The 24466-nt window shown below is 38.1% G+C and overlaps 1 protein-coding gene across 7 annotated transcripts in view; it reads left to right on the top strand.

Annotated features, from left to right (window-relative positions):
• ddr1 (discoidin domain receptor tyrosine kinase 1) overlaps positions 1-24466 on the top strand; it is a 34670-nt gene that overhangs the window by 5743 nt on the left and 4461 nt on the right. For 2 of the 7 annotated variants that reach the window (XR_013799190.1, XM_079624616.1), the window contains exons 2-15: positions 6753-6905; positions 9745-9847; positions 12734-12962; positions 13059-13206; positions 13333-13435; positions 14787-14973; positions 16675-16924; positions 17786-17887; positions 18835-18882; positions 19586-19746; positions 21238-21439; positions 22024-22137; positions 23619-23914; positions 24053-24180. Coding sequence is in view for 4 of the 7 variants with exons in the window: in XM_079624616.1 (XP_079480742.1) it covers positions 6809-6905; positions 9745-9847; positions 12734-12962; positions 13059-13206; positions 13333-13435; positions 14787-14973; positions 16675-16924; positions 17786-17887; positions 18835-18882; positions 19586-19746; positions 21238-21439; positions 22024-22137; positions 23619-23914; positions 24053-24180 (2168 nt within the window). In the remaining 3 variants the exon portion in view is untranslated. The remainder of the gene's footprint in view (positions 1-6752; positions 6906-9744; positions 9848-12733; positions 12963-13058; positions 13207-13332; positions 13436-14786; positions 14974-16674; positions 16925-17785; positions 17888-18834; positions 18883-19585; positions 19747-21237; positions 21440-22023; positions 22138-23618; positions 23915-24052; positions 24181-24466) is intronic. The other 5 variants (XR_013799189.1, XM_079624617.1, XR_013799188.1 and 2 more) reach the window with 3 other exon arrangements.

Below are 24466 nucleotides of genomic sequence, written 5' to 3'. Positions count from 1 at the left end.
ACTGCTATAGTTAATAAAGTTAACCTAACTCATAAATTGGACTCTATATGAGTTCAGTGATTCAGATCAAATGATTGTAAAATAATGATGATGTTAATACACAACCAACACCATCAGATCACCGTTTCTAATTGTTCATCTGCTGTTATAACTCATGTAAAGCAGCCAAACAAAACTTAAAGTTAATAATTTAAGGGTGAAGAGCCCAACTAAAACACACACTGATCTACATAATGGTGACTTTAATTATGGTTTTCTCGTTCAGTGATTCTGCTTGTTAACATCAGGTGTCTTCAATGTTGGCAATAACATATATTTTGTAATTTTTACTCATTTTAAATGGTTAACATTTAAGGAATTAATTTGATGAATTATTACTCAATTCTAATTTGTTAAATTTAATTAATAATATTGCTTGTAATCTGTTGCCTCATTTTTATTAATTAGATATAAATAAAATCTATGTTTTCTTTTTTACAGTGCACCTTTCATTAGGGCCCAATCCCTGAAAGGGTGAAGGCCCTATTGTTTTCCTAATTCTATTCTTGTTTTTTCAAGGTCCAAAGTCAACACGCACTTACTTAACAAAAAAGCAGTATCAGACTTTTTCTCTTTATTTTTAGGGGCCGTTTACATGTCGTGTAAAAAATAAAGAGAAAAGGTCTGTTTTCAATTAAAAACGGAAAGCTTTTTTAATGCGTTTTGGCCATTCATTGACATGAGAGTTGTGTTTTGGGGGCCTGAAAACATACTTTTGAAAACGATACCGTTATCGTCTCCATGTAAACATTGAAGATGAGAATTTGTGAAAATGGTGATGCCATGCACATGCATATGTGTTTAGTCTATAGGCGCATATAGTGTTTCTTTACAAAGTGACTTCGCCAACTATACTGGCATGCGTAATGCAGCTGTTTTTGTCTGTTTAGCTGTTCTCAGTTATTTTTTGAAGTCCATGTGCCATCAATCTTCAATCAAAAAATGTATTTTTCATGCATTTCCTTGTCATGATTGACAGGATTAGATGGAAAAAGTTTCACCCAAACTTTCATTTACACCTGCATTTCAAAGTCATCTTGCCATTGTAAAAGAGGTCAGACTCTGATCATAGAAAAATATGAAGCACATTCTGCCATTCCAATGATGAATATCTGACCTCACAGATGACTTTTCCTGATAATTGGTAGATCAACACAGATGGTTCTGAGAAAACACATTTCTTATTTTATGAGCTCAAAGATGAGGAAACTGAATAGGGTGATGTTCTCTGAATAGCAGTGCATGGGGAAATGGATTTGGCTTTCTGTTCAAATGTTCCGGGTGTATTGTGGGAACTGTCAGCTGTGAGTGTTTGATGGAGTAACTAGGTGAATCAGGCAAGTGCAGAAATGTACCTGGCGGGTCAAGGGCATATAATGTCTGCTGGCCTGGGTGAGCTTTTCATGTCGATGAGGCTTTAATAATTTGGCCCACCCCAGATAATTCCTGTAAAATATTCTTGTAAACTGACTAACCCTTCCTGTCATTATTCAACCTTCACTGCCTTTGTTCTCTATCCTGCCCGTTTCACTCTTCCTCTCTCTGTCTCATTTGTCCTTTATCTGACTCTTTTCCTGTTCATTTAGTAAGAAATTCTGATTTCCTCTTCCTGTCAGCAAGTTAACAGTCATCTTGGCATGACTGCCGAAGGAATAGCTCATCCGTGCAACTGAGCCAGTCCGGGGACTGACGCACACCTGAGTCATGATTTAGCATAAAAATGATGTGTCCAAGTAAACACGACCCTTCATTGTTCAAAATACTGCTGCTGTCGGATAGCCAACTTCAGAGCTGGTGTGGTCGGACTCTTTGTGTTAAAGAATCTGCACTGATCTGATGTTTAACCCTCTGGTGCTCTTCGCGTCGCTTTTTTATTTAAATGAAATTAATGTAATATATTTTAGTTCGATAATGTTTTTTATTTAGTATTTTTTAGGGGATTTTATGGTAGTAAATTATATTTATGCTGTCGTTATTATCCATTTATTCACTTTTTGAGCATAGACCTTAAACTGTAAACTTAAGCTGTCGAAAATTTTGAATGCTTTTAGAGCAGAGACTTAAGTTTGATCTCTTTTTTTTTTAAAGACGACACTTGACAAAGTATTGCTGATGTGACACAATTTTGCATTTATTGTTGTGAAAAATGCACAAAAATACTATTTTCAATTTTTATATGAAATATATATTTTCAAAACACATTTTACTCTGAAACTGCAAGAAAATCAAAGCCATTATTCTAAACGTTTAACAAAGTTGTGTTCCAAATTTGAGCTTGATATCTCAAAAAAAGTAAGATTTTGTTTGGGCACAGTACCAAAAGTTTTCAGTAGATGAAATTCATCTCCCATTCACTTCAAATGCTGTAATTTTTGACCGCGAGGAACACAAGTGTGACTATTCTTTTCAGGACTATATTTTTCAGGAGCATTTAACCTTTTCGACTTACGTCCATGATTTTTTTTGTGTTCACATAGCAAGTCCCAAAACCTTTACCAAGTTTTGTACCAGTAAAAAATGTCGGTCAAAAATGACAGAAGAACACCAGAGGTTTAAAGGGAAACATCAAAACAATGGAGCTGAGGACGCTGAGTCTCCTCAGCACGAGCATTACTCATCGATTCTTTCTCATGCCATGCAGTGTGAACGCACACATCGTGTTAAGTCATTCTCCACAGATTTGGACAGAGTGGTTGGAAACCTTTCATCTGCCTCACTGACTCAACTCATAACAGCCTCACATATACACGAAGTAGTGAAATGTGACCATCTACACTGTCATTTATAACTAGTTGGACACTGTTTTACTCTAGCAATGTTGTATAACAACACTATGATGTTGTTATGGTGATGAAATAAGAGTAATGGCATATCTGTGGCCAAGGTCGAGGGCCGTGGGAGGCCGGTGCGAGGCCGGTGGCGTGATTACTAATGAGCGGCACCTGCGCGACGCAACGGTCTCATATCTCTCACAGCCCTCGACTTCGTCCTGCTCGCTAATATATCCTATACACTTTACTAAATATTTGAATATTGAACTGTGGTGTACATTCAGGAGACCCAGGTCTGAATCCAACTTGGCAAATAACAACATCAATAAACGGTTAGAACAATTGGCCTTTCGTTAAGTGAGGTCCTTGGTACAAGATATTTGGAGTGATTTTGGAAAGATATTTCCCCTTTCGACAATCCTAGGTAAAGTCTCGATTATCTTGATGGTTCTACAGATTATTTTATCAGATTGGGGTGAGGTGTGTTAAGAGTGACTGAATCTGCTCGGAAGAACAGCGGGGACACACCGATCTCGAATCGTAAACATGTTGAATATTTTTTATCAGAAATCCTGTTGTGTGGGGGGAAACTCGAGGACAAACGCGTGCACTCTCTGGAGATTATCTCATGAAACAAAACAATACCCAATCAGAAAGTGAGCTGAGGGAAAACTCACCTCCAGCTCGTGTCCAGCTCAAATTAATGTTCACACAACTTCATCTAATCATATTTCTTTGTGTGTTTCACTTGTTTGGAACTTTGAAAGTGTATTTCACGTTTATTTTAAGATTGTCCCAGCCCTTGGTAGAGTTTAAAAAGTGCAGATGGAGTCATGAAAGTGAAAGTCAGCCGTGATTAAGTGTTGCGTGTATTGATGATGTGACATGAAATGCTTCAAGGAGTTTGCCCTACGGTTGTGTCCTATAGGGTTATAGACTCTAAAACACATTTGTGAGATTTGCTTTCTCAGCAGGTCTAATACTGACAGTTCTCGATGTGCTCGGGTGTGTGAACTTGCTTCAGGCCAGTCAGTTAAAACTTTGTCACGAAGGGTTTTGTTAAATGGAGCTGAACTGACGAATTTGCTGTGTGAAATTCCCCAGAGCAGAATCACACCCAGGGTGACCTCAGAGCTGTGTCAACCTGAGTTATGAGCCTCATTGTTACTGTATGAGGTATAGGGGGGTTCTGATTGACTTTTGATGTATGCAATGAGTCATTTGAGTGTTTAAGATCTTCATCTGTTTAAACAGACAGTATATAGGGGCGTCTCCTATATCTATCCCACTGGACCAGATCCGCTGAGGAGGTTGAGCTCATTCACTCACTCCAGCAGAGCAGGGAGACGGGAAGCTAATGCTGCTATATCGAAAATGTTTTTCTTTGCAGAACATAAAATAAGAGTTCTAGGGAAAGTGAAAGATCAGATCAAACTGAACATATAAACTTGCATTACCTTTGAGTTTACAGCTAGACTTAATTTCCTGAGTGTTATATTATTCTGATGTTTTTTTCCCCCTTCTCCTTTACACTCAGGGTCCTTTTTTGTCACTGCCAATTGCAAGCCATACATATTTCTTACGGGCAATTAAACTATATTTTACACATTTCTGTATTGAAAATGGGATGATTTAGCCTCTTTTTTTTAACTTTCATATTAGTGACAAACAGCACGTCCTTACAGTCTCAGCATTATATCAAAGGCAAGTCAGTTCACGTGGTTGTGTTTGTAACTGCCCTGGAGTGAGGATTTAGCCATGCACAGTATATCTCTTATCTTCAACGGGGAAATAAATCTACATAACTTTATCAAAATTACTTTTCGATTAAATATCAAATCAGAAATAAAAAAAATAGCAACATTGAATAATACATTTTGCTTTGCTCCAATTATAATTTTCAAATTTTGCTCAAATAATGCCATTTAACATAGCCAAATACAAATAGGTAATGTGCATGATCATTCTAGAGTAAAAAAATCTAATTGCATTAAATTTAAATGCCCAAAACATTAGATTCCATTTGCACTTAAGGGATGGTCGATCATTTATTTAGTCAGTATTTTATTTTATTTGATATGGTCACAGTTTTGTTTTTAAAGTTTGACTTGAATGACGTTATGTTGCAGCTTAATAATAAAGTTACCAGCCAACTGGTGACTAAATATTTTCTTTTCTTGCCAAAGTCAATTTTTTATTCGAATTGGCGCTAATTTTGGACTAGAGTCTTTGTATTTTGTTCTCTCTCTCTCAATCGTTTGGATTCGGTTAATTAAAAATGTTGATGGGTTGCTAAGGTTACGCAACAGCGATTGGACTTATTGTCAACAGACGTGAGAGGATTCACAATGCCAACTGTAATAAACTCAAACTTGGGTTACAATAGCGAATTATTTGGCACACAAACCGATATCTCTCTCCCTTTCTTTCTGTTTTCCCTGGGTTTGGAAACACTTGCAGTCTGTGTGTGTTGGCCACCGCCTGTCTCAAGCTCAGGACAGCTGCACTGGCTGCTGCAGACACACACACACACACACACACACACACACAGAGACAGTATGTTGAATATGACATGCACACACTAACGCACAGTCCAAGCTGGGTCTATTACATGCATGCCTCGTCTACACCTCTTTTCCACACCTCCTTTCAGATTCTACTCTCTTTGTCCTTGTGTCTGCACAGCTGTGCATCAGCTGTCTGTCTCTCACAGACCCCAGAAGCAGTGCTGTCACTCCGCACGGGGACAGCTGGCACCTCACACACACACACACACTCACAGAGACCCCTCATTCCATGGATTTGTGGGACGTGCCGCTGTGAAAAACACATATACAAACACAAATCACATTTACTGAGACCATGTTGTTATGGGGATGAAATAACTGTAATGCCAGATGATGCTGGAATAACAGCATGAGTGTGTGAAAAAACTGTACTGTACACTACAGTTAAATAAATTTGGAGGCGGTAAGATTTTTACACATGTTTTTTAAAGAAGACTTATGCTCACCAAGGCTGCATTTATTTGATCAAAAATGTAATTTATTCCTGTGAATGACAAATCTGAATTTTCAAGCATCATTACTCCAGTCTTCAGTGTCGCATGGTCCTTCATGCTGATTTCTTATTATTATCAATGTTGAAAACAGTTATTCTGTTTTAATATTTTGTGAAAACCTTGATAATGGTTTGGGGGGGATTCTTCGATTAATAGAAAGTTCAAAAGAACAGCATTTATTTAGAATAGAAATCTTTTGTAACATTATAAATTACTTTACTGTAATTTTTTGATCACTTTAATGCATCCTTTAATGCAGTATTAATTTATTTGAAAAAACAACAACTTTACTGACCACAAACTTAGCAACGGTAGTGTATACATTAGGCTGAGCTGTGTTGCCCTTGCAGGAGACACAAGTTAGATTTTTTTTTTTCCTCTATATTGGATTTGTGTGTTAAAAAAATTTTTTTTTGCAGTTGTGGTTTTTAAATGCACTAAAAAAACCTTTACATGCAAACTCAAATCCCCGTACTCACAGAGAAGGGGTGATATAATGGAAAAGATGGCGTGCTGTGTAATTTCTTTTTCTACATGTGGCTTTAGGAATGACAGTATGTTGTGTTTGGGAGAGTTTCTAAGACTTGATGGACCACCAGTGCAAATGAAGTGATATCAAGTGCTTAAAATCCAACTGACTTCATCAAGTGTAGATCAGTGGAGATTCCCCTCATTACACGCTATGACATCATACCTGACTGAGATCAAATTTCACCCCAAATCCATTAATAGTCATGACAGCACATTTCCACCAAAACAGAACCAAATAGAACATCTTAAAAGAACATAGCTCCAAATTTCACAGCCAGGTATTCCTTTTTAAAAATAATATGAATAAAAACGTAATGTAATGATTTTCTCTCCCTTTCTCTCGTCCTCAGGTATGTCTGTTGAAGATAGTTCAACTCTGGACAGGTAACCAGGTGTCACTGTTGCAATGGCAACACAGATGCTGTCGTTGTTGCCTGCCCTCCTCATTGTCCTCCTCGTTTCCTGGACAGCAACACAGGACTTGGATTGGCATTTTGACTCTGGTAAGAATGCTCTTAGTTGTTGTCATAAATCACAGCTAATGTGAGAAACACCCATTCTCAGTTTATTGAACGTGGTTTTGTGGTCAGACCGTTCAGACCCTGAGGATGTGTGGAACCTCACAAAGTCCTAAAGTCAAATTTCCTATAATCAGTCTTCTCTTGTGTCTTTATTCTCTTCTAGTCCACAGTCTACATCTTTTCTGTTTGTTGGGGTTTCTAATGTGTGTTTAATGCCTATTAAATGTCATTATATTCAAGCCCAGTCTCTGAATGAAGGCATATGATCCATGTGTATGGGCGGCAGTGTTTTTCTCCATGCCCAGTTACTGATAGTTAATCATATAATAAGCTGGAACGTCTGCATGTACAGCTTGCCAGAGACTGAGAGAGAGAGTGAAGGAGGGGTGACGCAAGGAGAGATAGTGGGGGGAATTCACTTAAATGTAATGAATACTGATAGAGTAGTTGTTTTGCAAACACTACATACGTTTATGCACCGTTATACCATTTTTTCTAACATTTTTCACACACACCCTCTTTCAGACCCCCTGTGTAAGTGAATTTGCCCCGGCGCAACTATTATTTTTAGTGAGAACAATGTGTTTTCTCAGGAGAGAGAGATGAACGTGGAGATGCAAATAGATCAGGAGCAGAAAATGACTGTATTCGTGTCACCAAGACCGGCGTTCAGTGTCGAAACTAGAGAGCATCTGCTTATAATCTTAAATGACTGTAAATCGCAGCTCTCATCTGCTCTGTATTAGCTGGAGATGTGTGATAGACAGACCGAGAGTCACGGAGAGAGAAAGAGAGAGTTTGGAAGAGAGAAAGAATTTTATTGGCAGCAGGTTGATGATGTAATGAAACAGGCACCTGTCCACTGTGCGTGTGTGCGTGCGTGTGTGTGTGTGCGTGCGTGTGTGTGAGGGTCTCGCTGGCTGGGTAGGGTTTGTTTTCCAGCCTCTGCATTCTCATCTCATGACTCACTTTACAGCAACTGAGTGCGTCCCCCCCAAAACCTCACCCATCACCCCCAGCTTCAACACACACACACACACACACACATTGACAGGCACACCCTCTGAACTGACACACAGGCAGGACTGACATGCGATCCGTGCGGATGATTTCAACAGTGTGTTTGTGCCAGAATTTTTCTACTGTCCTCATTTCATCTCTGAATTTCTTTTTGTCTGCTCCCTGCACTACATCTGTCAGGCATTGTTGAAGCAATTCCAACAATGCAGCAATGCTGCTTTGGTATTTTTGTGAGAATTTGACATTGTGCCGTGTATGGGACGTGATTTACCTATACTGTAAGGACAAAATGCCCCAAGGATTTAGAAAAATCTGATAAAAAAAAAAAAAGTTAGCATGTTAAAACAAGTTTTGCACACTGAAATTCCTAGTGAAGCCCCTATTTTATTAGTTAATGTTGGAGAAAGACCGTCTTTATTTATTTTTATTTTTAATTTATTCATAAACTAAACTCAGAATGGAACATTTAACAAAACTAAATTTGTCTGTATTTTTTTTCTCATGACATATCACCCATGCATGGGACACTGTTAAACAAAAGCATATAGTTATTATTTTTTCCTTCCTAAAAAGGAACTGAATTGTTAACTACAAAATACTACTTTAATTGAATTAAAATATTTTAATCCGTTAACTCAGGGGAGTTTCAAAATCTTTGATGACAGGGACCCCAAAACATGATGGAACCCCCTCCTCGTAAGATATAGTGTACAATTGCAATTCAATAATATAATAAGGGTCCTATATTCTGTGACTACATGTCAGAAATAATAATTTGAGAAATTAGGTCTAAAAAAAATAGTGTTTTATTTAATTTATGTCTTAGGTTAGCATGTTAGCTTGGTGTAAAATATTAACATTTTGCAAAATCTGTTTTTTTTCAAATTTCTAGTTGGACCCTCAAGCATTTCGTTTTGGAATCCCCAGTTTGAAACCTGCTCAGCTCTGACACGATTTATTTGATTTGATTGATTGATTGATTGATTGATTGATTGATTGATTGCCTTTTTCTTTAGTTGATCAGGGTAGGTTTTTGGTGTGATGATTATTATCTTTTAAAAAAAATAAGAGGGCATTTCCATCATTAGGTTAATAAAAAAGCTTGGTAAACATTTTTATTTTAGTATTAATAATAGGATTTAGTAAAAGTTGTACTATTATGTATATTTAAATTATACTAAATAATTAATATTACTAAACCGGCAGTATAGGTGAATTGGAGATGCTAAATTGGGCTGTGTTGTGTGCGTGTGCATGTGTGTGTGTGCGTGTGTCTCAAGACCTGTCGATCTACCCCGGAAAAACCATCGGCAAGAAAATTCATGAACAGTCTCTCGCGTATGGCAAGAGATGGCCCATAGAATCACCAAGAGTCAGATACAACTGAAATGGTTAATGATTAAATTAATATATTGTTATAGAATTTATTCATATTTTGTTATGGCTTTTATTTTTGGATGTTCATTTTAATTTTAATTTTTAATTTTAGTAATTTTGTCATGTGCTTTTGACTTTTTTTGTTTTGTTTTTAAATTAGTTATATTTAATATATATCAGTTTTAGTATTTTTAGTACTAAAATTTAGACTTACTTTACTTCAGTTACTTGGCAACATTTCTACTTTCTTCATCTAATATTTAGATTAGAATTATAATTTTTTTCAGCTTTATTTCAATTAACAAAAAGTTTCAGTTAACAATAACAACACTGCTCAGAATAAGTGTTCTGTCACCATCCTGACTCTTCATGATGAGTTTGTGTTCAGGGCGCCTGTCTGAAGTGTTTCTTGTGTATCACACAGCTAAGTGTCGCTATGCTCTGGGGATGGAAGACGGCACCATACCTGACTCTGACATCACCGCATCCAGTGCCTGGTCTGACTCAACCGAGGCTAAACACGGCAGGTGAGCACGAGCACATGATTTCATTTCACGCATCTTTTACTCATTGCATGCATAATAAAATATTCGCACTCTCATTTTGTGTTTGTGTGATTTGTGGTTGGTTGTTTGTGTTCGTGGGCTCCGTGAGGCTCATGAGAGGACGTGATTAGGTTACATGAGATGTCAGTAATGGAGCGTGTCCTGATATAGAGCATTAGGTAATGACATTACAGCACTGTCTGTCTGGACGAGACTCACATGCTGCTGAATACAGGCCAGTACCACACACACACACACACACACACACACACATAGTAGATGCAACACGCATACACATATTCTATCCCCTTACACTACCCCTAAACCTAATCATCACAGAAAACTTGCAGAATTTTTACATTTTTAAAAAACATCATAACATTTATTAGCTATTTTCCTCGTGGGGACCCAAAAAATGTCATGACATTTTGTCCCTATAATGTAGGGTTTGCCTGAACCACACAAACACACACACAACAAACACAAAAACTGCGTGTGCGTGTGCGTGTGCGTGTGCGTGTGTGTGTGTGTGTGTGTGTGTGTGTGTGTGTGTGTGTGTGTGTGTGTGTGTGTGTGTGTGTGTGCGCGTGTGTGTGTGTGTCTTTTGGCAACACGCAGATCATGTGGTTGTTATTAAGTCCACATTCTGTTTAAGACAGCAGGGGATTTTGAACGGAGGGGAGAGGAGCTTACAGGAAAAATGACGCAAGGGAGAGGGGGATATAGCCTTAAACGGGGAAGGGGAATAAAGGGGAAAGAGGGTGGAGGTTTAGAGGAATGATGGAGTGCTGAGAGGTGCTGAAGATGGGATTTATGATAGGGTTACAGTGGTTTAGGGGTGTGTGTGATGTTTGTATATTTGGGATGGTTCTCACACACATGACCTCTGAGAGAAACAGCTGTCTGACAGCATGCTCAAGAAGACCAAAAGATACAGTGAGAAAAAGACAGAATGAAGAGGGGGTGCAACTAACAAGTATTTTAATAATTGATTAATCTGTGTATTATTCCTTCAATTAATTAATTTCAGTTTAATTTTAAGTTATTCCAGTTCTGGTAAAAATATAAACCATTGGTTTTCAACAGGCTTTCAGTTTATAACTAAATAAGTTTCTGGAAGTGCTCGTATATAGAAAACAACCCAACACTCTTCGGTTTTGAAGCAGCAACACAGATTAAATTACCAAAGTATAAACAATATTACAGAAGAACAAACGCTGTTAACTGGAATATTCTGCAGGAACAAACCTTGTTTGCAGCTTTGTTGTACTTGCGATTTTTAAAACTGGGTCTGGACTGATAATTTTACATGACAGTAGTATAACAGTCTCTCTCTTCACATTTGTGAACTCGGACCACAAAACCAGTCACATGGGTATTTTTTTTTCTAAATTGAGACTTATACATCATCTGGAAGCTGAACAAATAAGCTTTCCATTGATGTGTGGTTTGTTAGGATAGGACACTATTGGGCAGAGATACAACTATTCGAAAATCTGGAATCTGAGGGTGCAAAAAATCGAAACATTGAGAAAATCACCTTTAAAGTTGTCCATCTATGTTGGTGATTCACTCACAAAAATAAATGTTTTATATATTTACGGTAGGAAATGTACTAAATATCTTTATGGACCATGATCTTTACTTAATATCCTAATGATTTTTGGCATAAAAGAAAACCCATACAATGTATTTTTGGCCATTGCCACAAATATACCCGTGCGACTTATGACTGGTTTTGTGATCCAGGGTCACATTTAAGTGTCCTATTCGTGGTCAGAAGAACATTTCAGTGAACTAGACTATATTTTGTTTTTGAAAGGGTCTGTGAGACTGATGCATGTGTCTTAATAGATCTGAAGTCATGGTAAAGATTCAAGGGTGAATCAGAAATGTCTCAGACTGGTCTCAGTTTCTCGATCTCAACTGTGTCTCAATGAGGTTTCAGTGAGGTGACAATATCCACACTTCACTGGAATATCTTATTTCAGGTGCAGTTCTCTTTGTGTTTGAGTGTTTGTGGTTCTCGGCTGTCTGTCATCAGTGTCTCGTCACCTATGTGATAACACTAGCTGAATGCAGAGGCATTCAGTGTTGTTCTTTCAATTATGAGTGAGTGAAGTTTAGTCTGTACTGATAATGAGCCAGTGGTTGATCGCTCAGGACATTACGTGTGTCTGTGAGTGAAGAAAGTGTGCTTGGAAGTTTAAAAGATAAAACAGGTGTGTGTTTTTGCAATGTGAAAACAATGTGAAAACAAATTGTGATTTTATTGTTATTGTTTTGTTTTTGAGATTCGTTTGGGAAAAATTAAAAATCTTGTAACCTGTAAGACTATTTGCATTGTTATTTTCAAGTATTTGAACATGACAATTTCTCATTACTGTCACATTGAAAAAAATTATATACCGTACACATTTTAAATTATTTAATGAATTTCATTTAAAAATAATTACTGTAATACAGTGAAAGTATCAGTAAAGAGAATCATCGTCACAATGTCACAATGCTAAAAAGAATAGTTAATGGTTAAAATGTTATTTATGCAAAATATGTTTGTTTTGTGCGTGTGCTTTCATGAGATTCACACATTTAAAAGTATGATATAATTGTACATTTTTAATTCATGTTACATCTCTAAATGTAAAAAAAAAAACACATCACTAATCTGCATATTTGCCTATTATACTGTTTTATATATATATATGTATATATATATATATATATATAAATGTATTAATTTTTTTTTATATATATATATATATAGGAGGGGCTGGAAGTAATTAGGGAAATAAAGTAGTAATAGGACATGCCACACATCTGCATGTCGAGCATGTACATAATACTTGTGTTTGTCTCCTGTCCCAGGTTGAGTACTGGAGAGGGGGACGGGGCGTGGTGTCCGGCTGGTCCGGTGTTTCCCAGCGGCTCAGAGTATCTACAGGTGGACCTGCACAAGCTTTATTTCCTGTCTCTGGTGGGCACGCAGGGACGCCATGCAGATGGGCTGGGGAGGGAGTTTGCACGTAGTTACCGGCTGCATTACTCCCGTGATGGACGACAGTGGATGACTTGGAAGGACCGCTGGGGACAGGAGGTTTCTAACCCATATGTGAACTATCACAACAAACTTCTGTCAACAGAATTCAGATCTTTTGTATGTTACAGTTCTTCTATGTTGTTTTTGTCTCAGGTGGTGTCAGGGAACGAGAACACATATGATGTGGTCCTGAAGGACCTGGGTCCGCCCATCATAGCACGCATGGTGCGCTTCTACCCACTGGCGGACCGTGTGATGAGCGTGTGTTTAAGAGTTGAACTCTATGGTTGTGTCTGGAAAGGTGAGTCTCACACGTGACAAGCAATCCATCATCCTGATCACACACTCATCTACATTACATTCACTGCGGGTATTTTCTGCAGTGGAATGGTGTTTCCCATTGAGTGATGTGCTTCTTCTCTGTTAGACGGACTGAAGGCGTACACCGCTCCTGTGGGTCATGCGATGAACCTGTCAGGCTCGCCTGTCTACCTTAATGACTCCATATATGATGGCAGTAAAGAGGCAGGGTAATACACACACACACAACTTTTTTCTTCAAATTGATTTTTTTTTTTAACGTAATTCCATACTCCCTGCTTGTTTTCCATGTCTGCATGAAAATACCACATGTGTGCTACACATATTGGTAACTAAAATGATGTAGAAACCACCAAATTGCATTTTAAAGGTGCAGTAAGCGATTTCTGAGAAACGCTATTGCAAGTGGATTGGACCGAGCACCACAACACACAACACACTTGTAGCCAATCAACAGGAGGAGAGAGAGTGAGCAAGAGGGATATTTTAAGAATTAATGTAGAAAGAGATGAGAGACTCAACACAAGAGAAAAGATCAGAGGAATGTCACTGGAAAAATAAGGGTTATGGTCAAGCAAGAGCTTTAGGACATGCGTTAATATTAGAAAAGCTTTCCAGCGCTGGAGAGACCTGAAGGCTTGAAAACGAATGCAGAGGTTGCGTTGTTTCTGCTCCATACGTGAGTAACATTTGTTTTCTATGTGTCACAGAACCAAGATATGCTGTTGTTGTAATGTTAGCTATAGTAATGGGATAGTTTTGAGTGTCATTGCTTGTCTGGAGCTGGTGTGCGACTGGCGACGAACTCAAACTCTTGTGTACTGTATAATGCACCTGTATGTATGCACCTTTAAAATCATCATGTAGTTGTCTCTCAGCAAACAACAGTCAAGTAGGTTTAAGTAAGGATGGGTATTGTAAAATTCCCCTGCATGAAAGAAAGAAAGAAAGAAAGAAAGAAAGAAAGAAAGAAAGAAAGAAAGAAAGAAAGAAAGAAAGAAAAGTGGTAAAAGTGGACTACACTGTTTGCTTGTATGTTTTTGATTTGCTAAAAAGAACCAGCTCAGAGTTGTTTGGAATCAAGACTACACAAGTTTAGAACTGTAGAATAATTAACTTTCTAATACTGATAACGAAACAAGACATTTGATTCAATTATTGTAAAGAAAACCACGCACAAAGAACCATTTCTCTATTCCCAACCCTAGTTTCATGCTGTGTGTCAAAAACAATCAATTGAGAACTTGCTGAGTTAACCTTCTCAATTCTCACCTGGTCCTGTCGTACTTAATTTTCTGTGAGATATGTTAGTCCAGACCCTTTTTTCATGTATGTATGTGTATCTGTCAGGTGGGGTTGATGAATATTGTGTAGAAACATTCCCAGATGTGTTTTAATGGAGCAGAAATGTTTGCAATGGCTAAGCTAACGTTTGACACTAGCCAGATGTGTGTGTGCGCATGGGAAATTCCAACATGTATGTGAGTAGATACATCTGTGTGTATGTGTGTGCACATGGCTGATGATTTCACATCTGTAATGTCTCTCTCTTCTCCATAGGGTGATGTTCGGAGGATTGGGCCAGTTGTGTGATGGTGTTTTAGGTGGGAATGATTTCATGGAGAGTAAAGAGCTGAGAGTGTGGCCAGGATATGATTATGTGGGCTGGAATCGGGATTCCTTGGACCAGCCCACTGTTGACATTGAGTTTCACTTTGAGAAAACACGGGTCTTTCACACCATGCAGGTTAGTATGTATGCAAACAGCCCAAAATATGTTTGGTCACACTTAAAATGTCTTAATGTCATTGCTTTAGATAAAAAAAAAATCACAGCAAATGGCAAACTAATGAGACTAGAAGGAAAATGAAAAAACATTTTCTCATGTCTTTCCAAACCTGTATGACTTTCTTTCTTCTGCGGAACACAAAAGAATGGTTTTAGTTCGTACAATGAAAGTCAGTGGGGTCCAAAATAACATTGAACTCACTCACTGACACTGGACAAAACAAACATTTTTCAAAATATCTTCTTTTGTGTTCTGCAGAAGAAAGAAAGTCATAAAGATTTGGAACAACATGAGGGTGAGTAAATTATCTGATGTTCATCAACTCAAACTTCCCACTATGCTAGACGACAAAAGCTATCCCAGAATTCATCTCAGTCAGTTAGTAGGGCCGTAATGAAGCTCTGCCTCGTAAATCACCCTCAGGAGTCTGTCATTATCTTTCAACTCTTTAATGAACATTTGATTTGTTTTTATTTGTCTTTTTGCCTGTGGCTTTGCATTTGTGGTTGTGTGTGATTCGGAGAGGCATCCGAGTGTTTTGTTTTCCAACAACACCACGTAATTATTTCTGTTATTGGATTGTTTCATATATTGTCATTTTTTAAGGGTCTTTCTGGCCAGGAATGCTGTGTTTGTACCACTTCTGACTTCATTCCTTTATCTCTGACATAGCACAATTCATAAATGCCATCATTATCCCATGTTGCCTTGTTTTTCCTGCGGCTTCCCACAGTTTCAAAAACTTCCGCTCATACTCGCTTCCTTTAAATCTCGCAGCAGATTCCCAAAAGAGACATGAGAAATAGGACCAGAGGCTCCATTAAAACATTTCCCATAACAACAACAAGCACTTGTTCACGAGCCTTTGTGAGATGATTTATGTCGCCTCCCTTTGCTCGCTCTCCCAGACCTTTGTTTGGAGTATTTCCGTCTGTATTCCTGCAGTTTCAAAATACCGCCAGCCTCACCGGCAGTTTTCCTCTACAAATCAATCCCCCCTCCCCCCATTGGTTCAATGCAAAGTTTGTCACACACTGGGAAAAAAAATGGTGTAGGATTTACTTTAAAACAGTTTTCATTCCGAATTTGCCAGTAAATTTGCCACAAATAATCGCAAAGAAATTGCAGGAAACGCATTGAATCAAACATGAAATAATAGTAGAAAGACTGAAATGGTATTTTCTTGCAAAGCATACTCCAGAAATCTTTGTTTTATGTACAACTTTGAAAACGATTTTTTTACAGTGCAGTCCATCAAAGGGTGCATACTTGAGGATATATTGTGTGTGTGTGCGCGTGTGTGTGTGTGGTATGAGGTGTCACCATGATGGCTTCGGCTACACTTTAACCTCCGCTGTTGTGCTGGTTTGTTTTGAAACGTGTCTCATGTGTCGGTGAGCGTTTGCACACATGTGCGCAGTTAAACGCTGACCTAACAGCACCATTAATGTCTAACCTGTCACATTATATATGTTCTTGCCCTCCACCTTTCATTCACTCCCTGTTTATTTTCTTTTTCTCCTCTTCTCCCATTTGTGGATTGATAACATCCGTTTACTTCTCCCTGATGCCCTTTAATCCCACTGCTCCTTATTTTTGTTCCCGGCAGTCTTGTAGTGTCTTATTGCAGATTGTTGTTTTTGAATGTCTCTGTTTCAGGTGCACAGCAATAACAGGCACACTCAAGGCGTGCGGGTGTTCAGCGAGGTGGTGTGTGAGTTTAAGGCCAGTCTGTTGAGCCCGTGGGCGGAGCCTGCGCTCAGCCTTCAAGTGCCGCTGTCCGACCTACACGACCCGTCGTCCCGCACCATCTCACTGCCACTCGGAGGACAACCGGCCCAGATTCTCCGCTGCCGCTTCGCCTTCAGTGACCGCTGGCTCCTCATCAGCGAGATAAGCTTCTACTCGAGTATGAACACACACACCTGACCTCTCGCAGCAACATATACTGGCTCATTAATAGTAATTTATGTTTTACTTTGAAACTTATTACATGACTGTTTATGAAATGGATAAATACAAATATTAAATATAGGTTTTTATTTAAAGTGAGAAGAAAGAGCGTCTTGCACAGCTTTGTAGGAAATCGTTCTATTATATAGTTTGGCGGTCATTATGTAAAAATATTTGACTACGATCAGATGGAATTCAGGCAGTTTTTCAAAGTTGTGTAAAAACCCTGCTAAAAACATCTTAAACCAGCCTAATGTGGGAGTCTAAGCAGGTCTAGTTTGTCTCCCAGCCTTGTCAAGCTGGTGTTATGCTGGTTTAGCATGCTAAATCCAGCTGAGACCAGCAAAAAAACAACTTAGGATGGTTTAAGATCTGTTTTCAGCAGAAAATTAGTGGAAAATGTATGATCTTTTGCCGCAAAGCAAATATTCCCACATCATTCGAAACATAAAACGTGTCGACTGCTTTTGTTTTCTACTCATCCTCATGGGCTTCTTTTTCTGACCTGCGTGTTTATGAATTTTAGCTCAAGTGTGCTAGATACCAAAGTACTGACAACTTAGTGACATTTCAGTGTGTGACCTTGAGTTCTGATTGGTTGGTCAGTAGCATCCAGAATATGAGCAGAATATAAGCATTACATTACAGTAAGATCTTCAACAACTACTGAGAGAATGTTTTTTGGAGAGAAAGTGAGACTTTGTGCTCACACTTGTTGGGTTTGTAGATAAGATAGAGAGAATATTCATTCTTCATCAGAGATAAAGCCTGCTTATCTAATTCTTTCTCCATTAACATTTCTCTATCTTGTCTCCAGTGCCGTTTGAGGATGGATCTGCCCTTCCTCCTCTCCCTTCCTCCAGCACTCGTCCTGTCAATGCCACCCCCAGCTATGCAAACGGAACCAGCAGCCCCACTGGTGAGTCGGACGCATGTCAACCTCACCGCATTATGAGTGTGTATGCAACGCATTGCCGTGTGACATTTGCATTAGTGATAATAGTTAGAATTGGAACAGAAAAGTTCCTTAATGATTCTTCTAACAATACTTTTATTATTTTTAAGGATGTACCCCACCCCAATAATTTGTCCAAAATGTATAGTAAAAGTACAATACAAAAGCAATGCTACTTCAAATATTAAAACATTTTTGTGTATATAAATATATATATATATATATATATAACACACACACACACACACATAAATGTATGTATGTATTATTATTATTTAGTTATTTATTTTACAAATTTTTACATATTTAGTGCTTGGTCCAGAGTATAAATGTAATAAATTGTACTTTTAGGCTATTATTATGTCATATATTTACATTATTTTTCATTAATACACACAAACAAACACACACGCACGCACGCACGCACACACACACACACACACATATATATATATATATATATATATATACAGTATATCATATAATAATGTAATAATATAACAAATAATAATAGCCTAAAAGCACCATTTATTAAAATTGTGACTAAATATATAAATTATATTTATTTATATAAAAGTATATTTATAATATATCAAATATAAATACTTAGGGGCTTTCGCACAAGGTAGTTCTAGGAGCTTAGTTCTAGGAGCTAGCCACCAGGGTGGTTCGCTTAGGAACATTGTTTACTTATTGGAACTAGTTCTTGATTTTCAATCTTATTCATGAGGTACATCTGGGAGAATTGGGAAAAGTATGCATTTTTACAGGCTGAAAGGGCCTAATTTCACCCCATCTTCACAGTCCGACCTAGCTCATCTTTCAGCACTCCCATGTCTCTCTGCCCCTCAATCACCCACCTCACCTCTCTAGTTCTCCCTCTTCTGACCTGTCCATCCTCGTTTTTCCAGACCTCTTCATGAACATTACTTCACTGCTGCCCAGCAGCATGCCAACAGGTGAGAGAGAGAGAAAGAGAGAAGGACGAGGGGAAGAAAAAGTATCGTCTACATGCTTATTACACCGCAGATTTTAACAGCATGTTTTCTAGCACACAGGCCTTTTATAATGTTTCCCTCTAAATTTCTTTACATTTAAAAACTCTGTCCTCTCATACTGTAAAATGCCTTGAGAATGTGGTTGGGGGTTTTGTGTGTGCATGAGTATCCATTTTGAAGGCTAAAGAGAAAGTTTTTATGCATGATTTGGTTGACAATGCAATATTGTTTTGAGTTAGTGTTTTATATAGCCAAGCTTTTAAAGGATCTATTGTGAAATTCCTCTAGCTGTCCTTGTTTTTGTCTCTCTTTGAATTAACTTCAGTTCCCTCAGTTTTGGACTGTGCCCACTCTCACAGCTCCTTTACTCCTGTCAAAGCTTATTACTGCCCCCCAAAACAACAGCTGCCTCCTAAATTTACACAAACACACATAAGCACACACACACAGTGTATAAGAAAGAAAGTCAAAAAGTGTGTTGATTACCATGAAGGCATTTACAGCAATGAGATTAAAAGGTGGCTGTAATGGACAGATAAGCTTTGGTTTTACACTCTAAACACTCTGTAGGCTATAAATGCCTTGTTTATGGTGTTTGTAATCATTTCAATGTCAGATTAACATACACACGTAATCATAAATCTGTCGTGTTTCTTATTAATAGAGTTCTCTGCCATCACTCTGAGGGCGGGGTTACCTGTGGCCAAAGATGACAGCAGCAACACGGCCATCCTGATTGGCTGCCTGGTTGGAATTATTCTGCTCCTATTGGCTGTTATAGCCGTCATTCTATGGAGGCAGTACTGGAAGAAGCTACTTGGCAAGGTGTTTTTTCATTACTGTGTTCTACAGTGTATTTCTTTTTCCCCCATGTTGACGTGTTTTCTATAATATATCAGTTTGTTCCAGTCCTTGAATCTGATTCCAGGAGCTCTTTTATACAATTTAACAGCAATGGGACTTTTCACTTTTTGTATTACTCCACTTGTCTGTGTTTGCACGAATTCATTTAGGAATAAAATGAGTAATAGCATATTTCCCTACTATATAGTGGGTGAAAAACTGAAAAAACCTACTATTAAATTATAAAATAGTAGGCAAAAAATACCCAGATGACTTACTATTACTGGAGAGATTATGAAGTGTGTATCTGATGGACACTTTACTATCCTATGAGGCCATATATAGTATTTGTTAATGGCAGTGAAGGGACATGACTGATAGGTCACATAGTAGGCCTCTCATAGGTCACATGATAAGGACAAGATGACTGATGTAGAACGTAATCAACGTATGGATTATATTCACAATTGTTTATTCTAGTCTAGAACATACTTTTTTAAAGGTAGCAAAGTAATTACAAGAAATATGTCAGAGAGTATGTGATTTTGGATGCACTCTCTGTCTTTATTAGTTATTAGTGAGTGATTGAATCATTCACTCAGTTGATTCATTCAAAAACACTGAGGCTGTGTCCGAAATCTCATACTCTCTTGAGTAGGTACTTATTTTGAATAAGTAATTACTTCACGACCGCTAAAAAAAAGTACATTCTTTATAGTATGAATGTGTGTAGTATGAATGTAATCTGGACGTACTACATTCGCCATGTTGTCATTATCATATGACCTACCAGCGTCAGTTATGTCGCTTCACTGCGATTCATAAATCCTCTCTTGTGGCCTCATGGGATAGTATCCCATGAGATCCATCAGATGCACACTTCTGAATCTCGCTGGAAGAAGTAGGTCATCCAGGTATTTTTTGCCCTGTTGTTTTTATTAGTACTGTGAATTCGGACATATTTATTTTGTCACATACTGTTTTTCGCCTTCTATATAGTAGGGTACAGCATGTATTTTGGATGCAGCCTGATTAATTTATCAACAAATCAAATAACTCTTCATGAATGAGTCATTGAATCATTCAGCCAACAGATTTGTTCAAAAGCACTCATTCATTCAGGAATGCCACTACTGTGTGTTGTGAGACACACAAATTTGATTCTGCTTTGTCTTTGTTTGGAACTATTTTCATTGGTGAAGTAAAAATAGACAAAGCAATTTTGTGAATAAAATATAAATTACACCGCATAAACGTATTTTTTTTACACTGTAGTAGAAAAGCTAAATATTTTTTGTAATTTATCTTTTTGACTAATTTTCGCAATAGAAAACTATACCTTTTATATGCATTTATCTGTTAAAACATTTAGGAGTAAATTAGTATAGAGACGACTAACAGACATGGACAAATTGCTACAAAACTCTAAATTTGTTTTCATGGGTCTTTTATTTTTCGTCTTTACGTATCCAGGCCCAAGGCAGCCTCTCTAGCGACGAGCTGCGGGTTCATCTTTCGGTTCCATTGGACAACGTGGTGATCAACAACACTAACACGCACACATACTCCAGCCGCTACCAGCGCATACACACCTTCCCCGACGACAGGGACCGAGAGGGAGAATACCAGGAGCCCAGCACTGTACTGCGGCCCCGAGACCAGCGGGACAGCACAGGTGACACACACAAAACACACTGAAGCATTCACATACCTCTGTCAGTAAGTGCACAGGAACCAGGGTTACCACGGAGAATGAACAGCCAAAACGACATCAGAAAAAGTACTTTAGTACAATCCACAATCCAGACACAAAGAGCCACTGTCCTATCTGACAGAGAGGAGGGATATTTTATTTCACTCAAACTCCACTTACACTCAAATGTTTTTTTTTCCTGCCACAGTTGCTTTCATGACGAATACTTTCATTGTGTGATTGTTTTCATATATTAATTAACATAAATGAATGCCTCAGAACAGACTGACCAATGAAAAGATAATTAACAGCCTGCATCATTATGGATGATAACACTGCCTGCTGTGTTTGTGCATCTCACATGTAACTGGTTTGCTCTGTCACCCCTTAACGGCCCTGTTGTTTGTGTTTTGTTTTGTTTTGTTGTGTCGTCTCGTCTCGTCTCGTGTTGTGATGCGTCTGTGTTGTGGTTTGGTTGTGTCGTTTTTGTCATGTGGTGACTGCTCACACTGTCGTACCCTTCGTGGACTTGTGTGTCCGTGGGATTTGTGTATGTGTCCTCCTAGCACTGCTGTTAAACAACCCAGCATATCATCTCCTCCTGTCTGACCTGACACATGGCCCCAACAGGCTGACAAACTGCCACAGCCAGCAAGAAAAACCCCAAAACCTGTCCCAGGGTAAGAGAGAGAGGGTTCATATTGCCCTAAGAAAGGGGCAAGGGGTGGTATCCTCCCCAGGGAGCAGTTAAAGTCCCCTGAACTCTTAAAGGTAACAGTTAGAGTGATATAGTGGCCCCAGAACAGCACAGAGGGTATTAAACATGTATTAAATTACATTTCTGTGACTTTTATGTCTCAGGGGTTGATTTTTATTAAAACCGAAGGCCTGGTTTCACAGACATGACTAATATTAGTTAATTTAGGACATTTAAGTAGCTTTTATAAACTTGCCTTAGAAAAAAACATTACTGATGTGCATCTTGAGACAAAACAATGGCACTGGCATATTTTAAGATATCTCAGAGCAAGTTGCTTCCAGTTAAAACAGCTCAAACATGCATTTTATTCTGGGACTAGGCTTAAAGGCACACTATGTAATTTTTCGACACTAGAGGTCGCTTATTTAAAACAAAGGCGTAGCTTGATGACGCCTTGATTTTGCAGAATCATGTGAGTTGTTGTCTTCACCTCTACAGCCGGTGGAGAATACGGCGGGAGCAGTGGAACTTTTATCACGCCGCTTCCGCTTCTTCCGGTCAGGTGTATGTGGGGTGACGCATCGCTGTTTTATCATATTAGATATATTTGAGTGTGTTGAAAGTTGTTATAATGCTACTCTGTGCGTTCGCTTGGTGGCTACTATGTGTGACACTTGTTCCACACTGCAGTGAGCTAGATCGATATTAGGCATGGTAAATATGGTACTCGCGGTAAGTCAAGAAAATTAGATTTAAACAAAAAGACTTACTTTGTTGAGCTGTATAACAATGATTAGTTTTCTGTCGATGAATGTATCCAAACAGTTGCTCACCTGTCTAAAAAACACACATAATATTCTAAAGAGTTGTTGGTGTTTCCATGGTTTCTACAAAATAAAACCTGATAATTGTGTACCTATGTAATAAAAACATGGTATTATGTCATTGATAGGCGACACACAGACACGGTTCATGTTCTGGTTAACACTGCTCATTTCTCTGTATTACATTTTTTTTTAGAAACATTTGGGATAATGTAAGTACACAAATCATCAAAATATATAACATTGTTCTAGTGGTTTTAGGATGTTTTAAACCAAAAATCTTACATACTGTGCCTTTAAGCCTTGTCTTTGAAACCGGGGGGGAAATATTTAAACTTATCTTTTGTTAAGGAAGGTCACATTTATAACTGTCTTGGAAACTTAAAGTGCCCATAGCTGAAGAAAGGATATTGTTTTGTTAGAAATGAGGTACTGTAGGGTGTGTGTTAGTGTTTTCTCACTGTTTTCTGACAGCAGTCTAAAAACCATACATATCACAGTATGCATGTAATGTCTCATCTCCAGTGTATGTGAGTGTTTTAGTGCATGCGTTCGGTTCATAATTACTTATTTTAATGTAAAATGGCTGATAAGCTCTCTACTATAAGGTTTTCTTTTGTACTTTTTTTTCACTCAGCATGTGCTATTGACATGGTTGATAAAGGCCTACTGATGCAGGAGGGACCGCCTCCTTACCCTGGAGCTCCGCCCCCTGGTTTATCAGGGGCTCATTATGGAGAAGCATCAGGAGGCGGGGGGAGTGTTCCTCATTATGCAGAAGCTGACATCATCAGTCTGCAAGGCGTTAGTGGTAACAATACATATGCAGTTCCCGCCCTCTCAGCCACGCCCACTGATTGCCCGCCATTGCCTGAGTTGCCACGGGAACGACTTGTATTCAAAGAAAAGCTGGGAGAAGGACAATTTGGAGAGGTACAACTTTGGATTGCATAAACATTACAAATTCCCACTCCTCTCTTAGCTTTATGGGATTCTTTAGCAGATTTTAAAAGCAGATTTTTAATAATATTGTTCCCTTTATACCAGTCTATTTATTGTTTGCTTCCTTAGGTTCATTTGTGTGAGATTGAAAACCCCCAGGACCTTGCAAACCTTGAGTTCCCGTTTAATGTCAGGAAAGGACGCCCTCTTCTGGTGGCTGTGAAAATTTTACGGCCAGATGCTTCAAAAAATGCCAGGTAACTGTACATGTTGTCAAATGTACACTTAAGATATAAATACATTTTAGAAACATTTTATATTTTAAATAAATTCTATTTAATATATATATTTTTTTTTTTACAAAGTTTATATATTTTTTCTTAATGTTACTTAATTTGAATTTTTATTATAATTAAATCAATAATTAACTTTGATTTGACAGATAAAACTTAAAAAAAAAAATATATATATATATATATATATTGAATGCAATTGCATTTTTTTCTCAAACTGTTCTGTTTTATAATATATATATATATATAT

Source organism: Phoxinus phoxinus (assembly GCF_949152265.1).
Source record: "Phoxinus phoxinus genome assembly, chromosome: 10".
NCBI classification, from domain to species: domain Eukaryota; kingdom Metazoa; phylum Chordata; class Actinopteri; order Cypriniformes; family Leuciscidae; genus Phoxinus; species Phoxinus phoxinus.
This window is presented reverse-complemented; position numbering and strand designations above follow the sequence as displayed.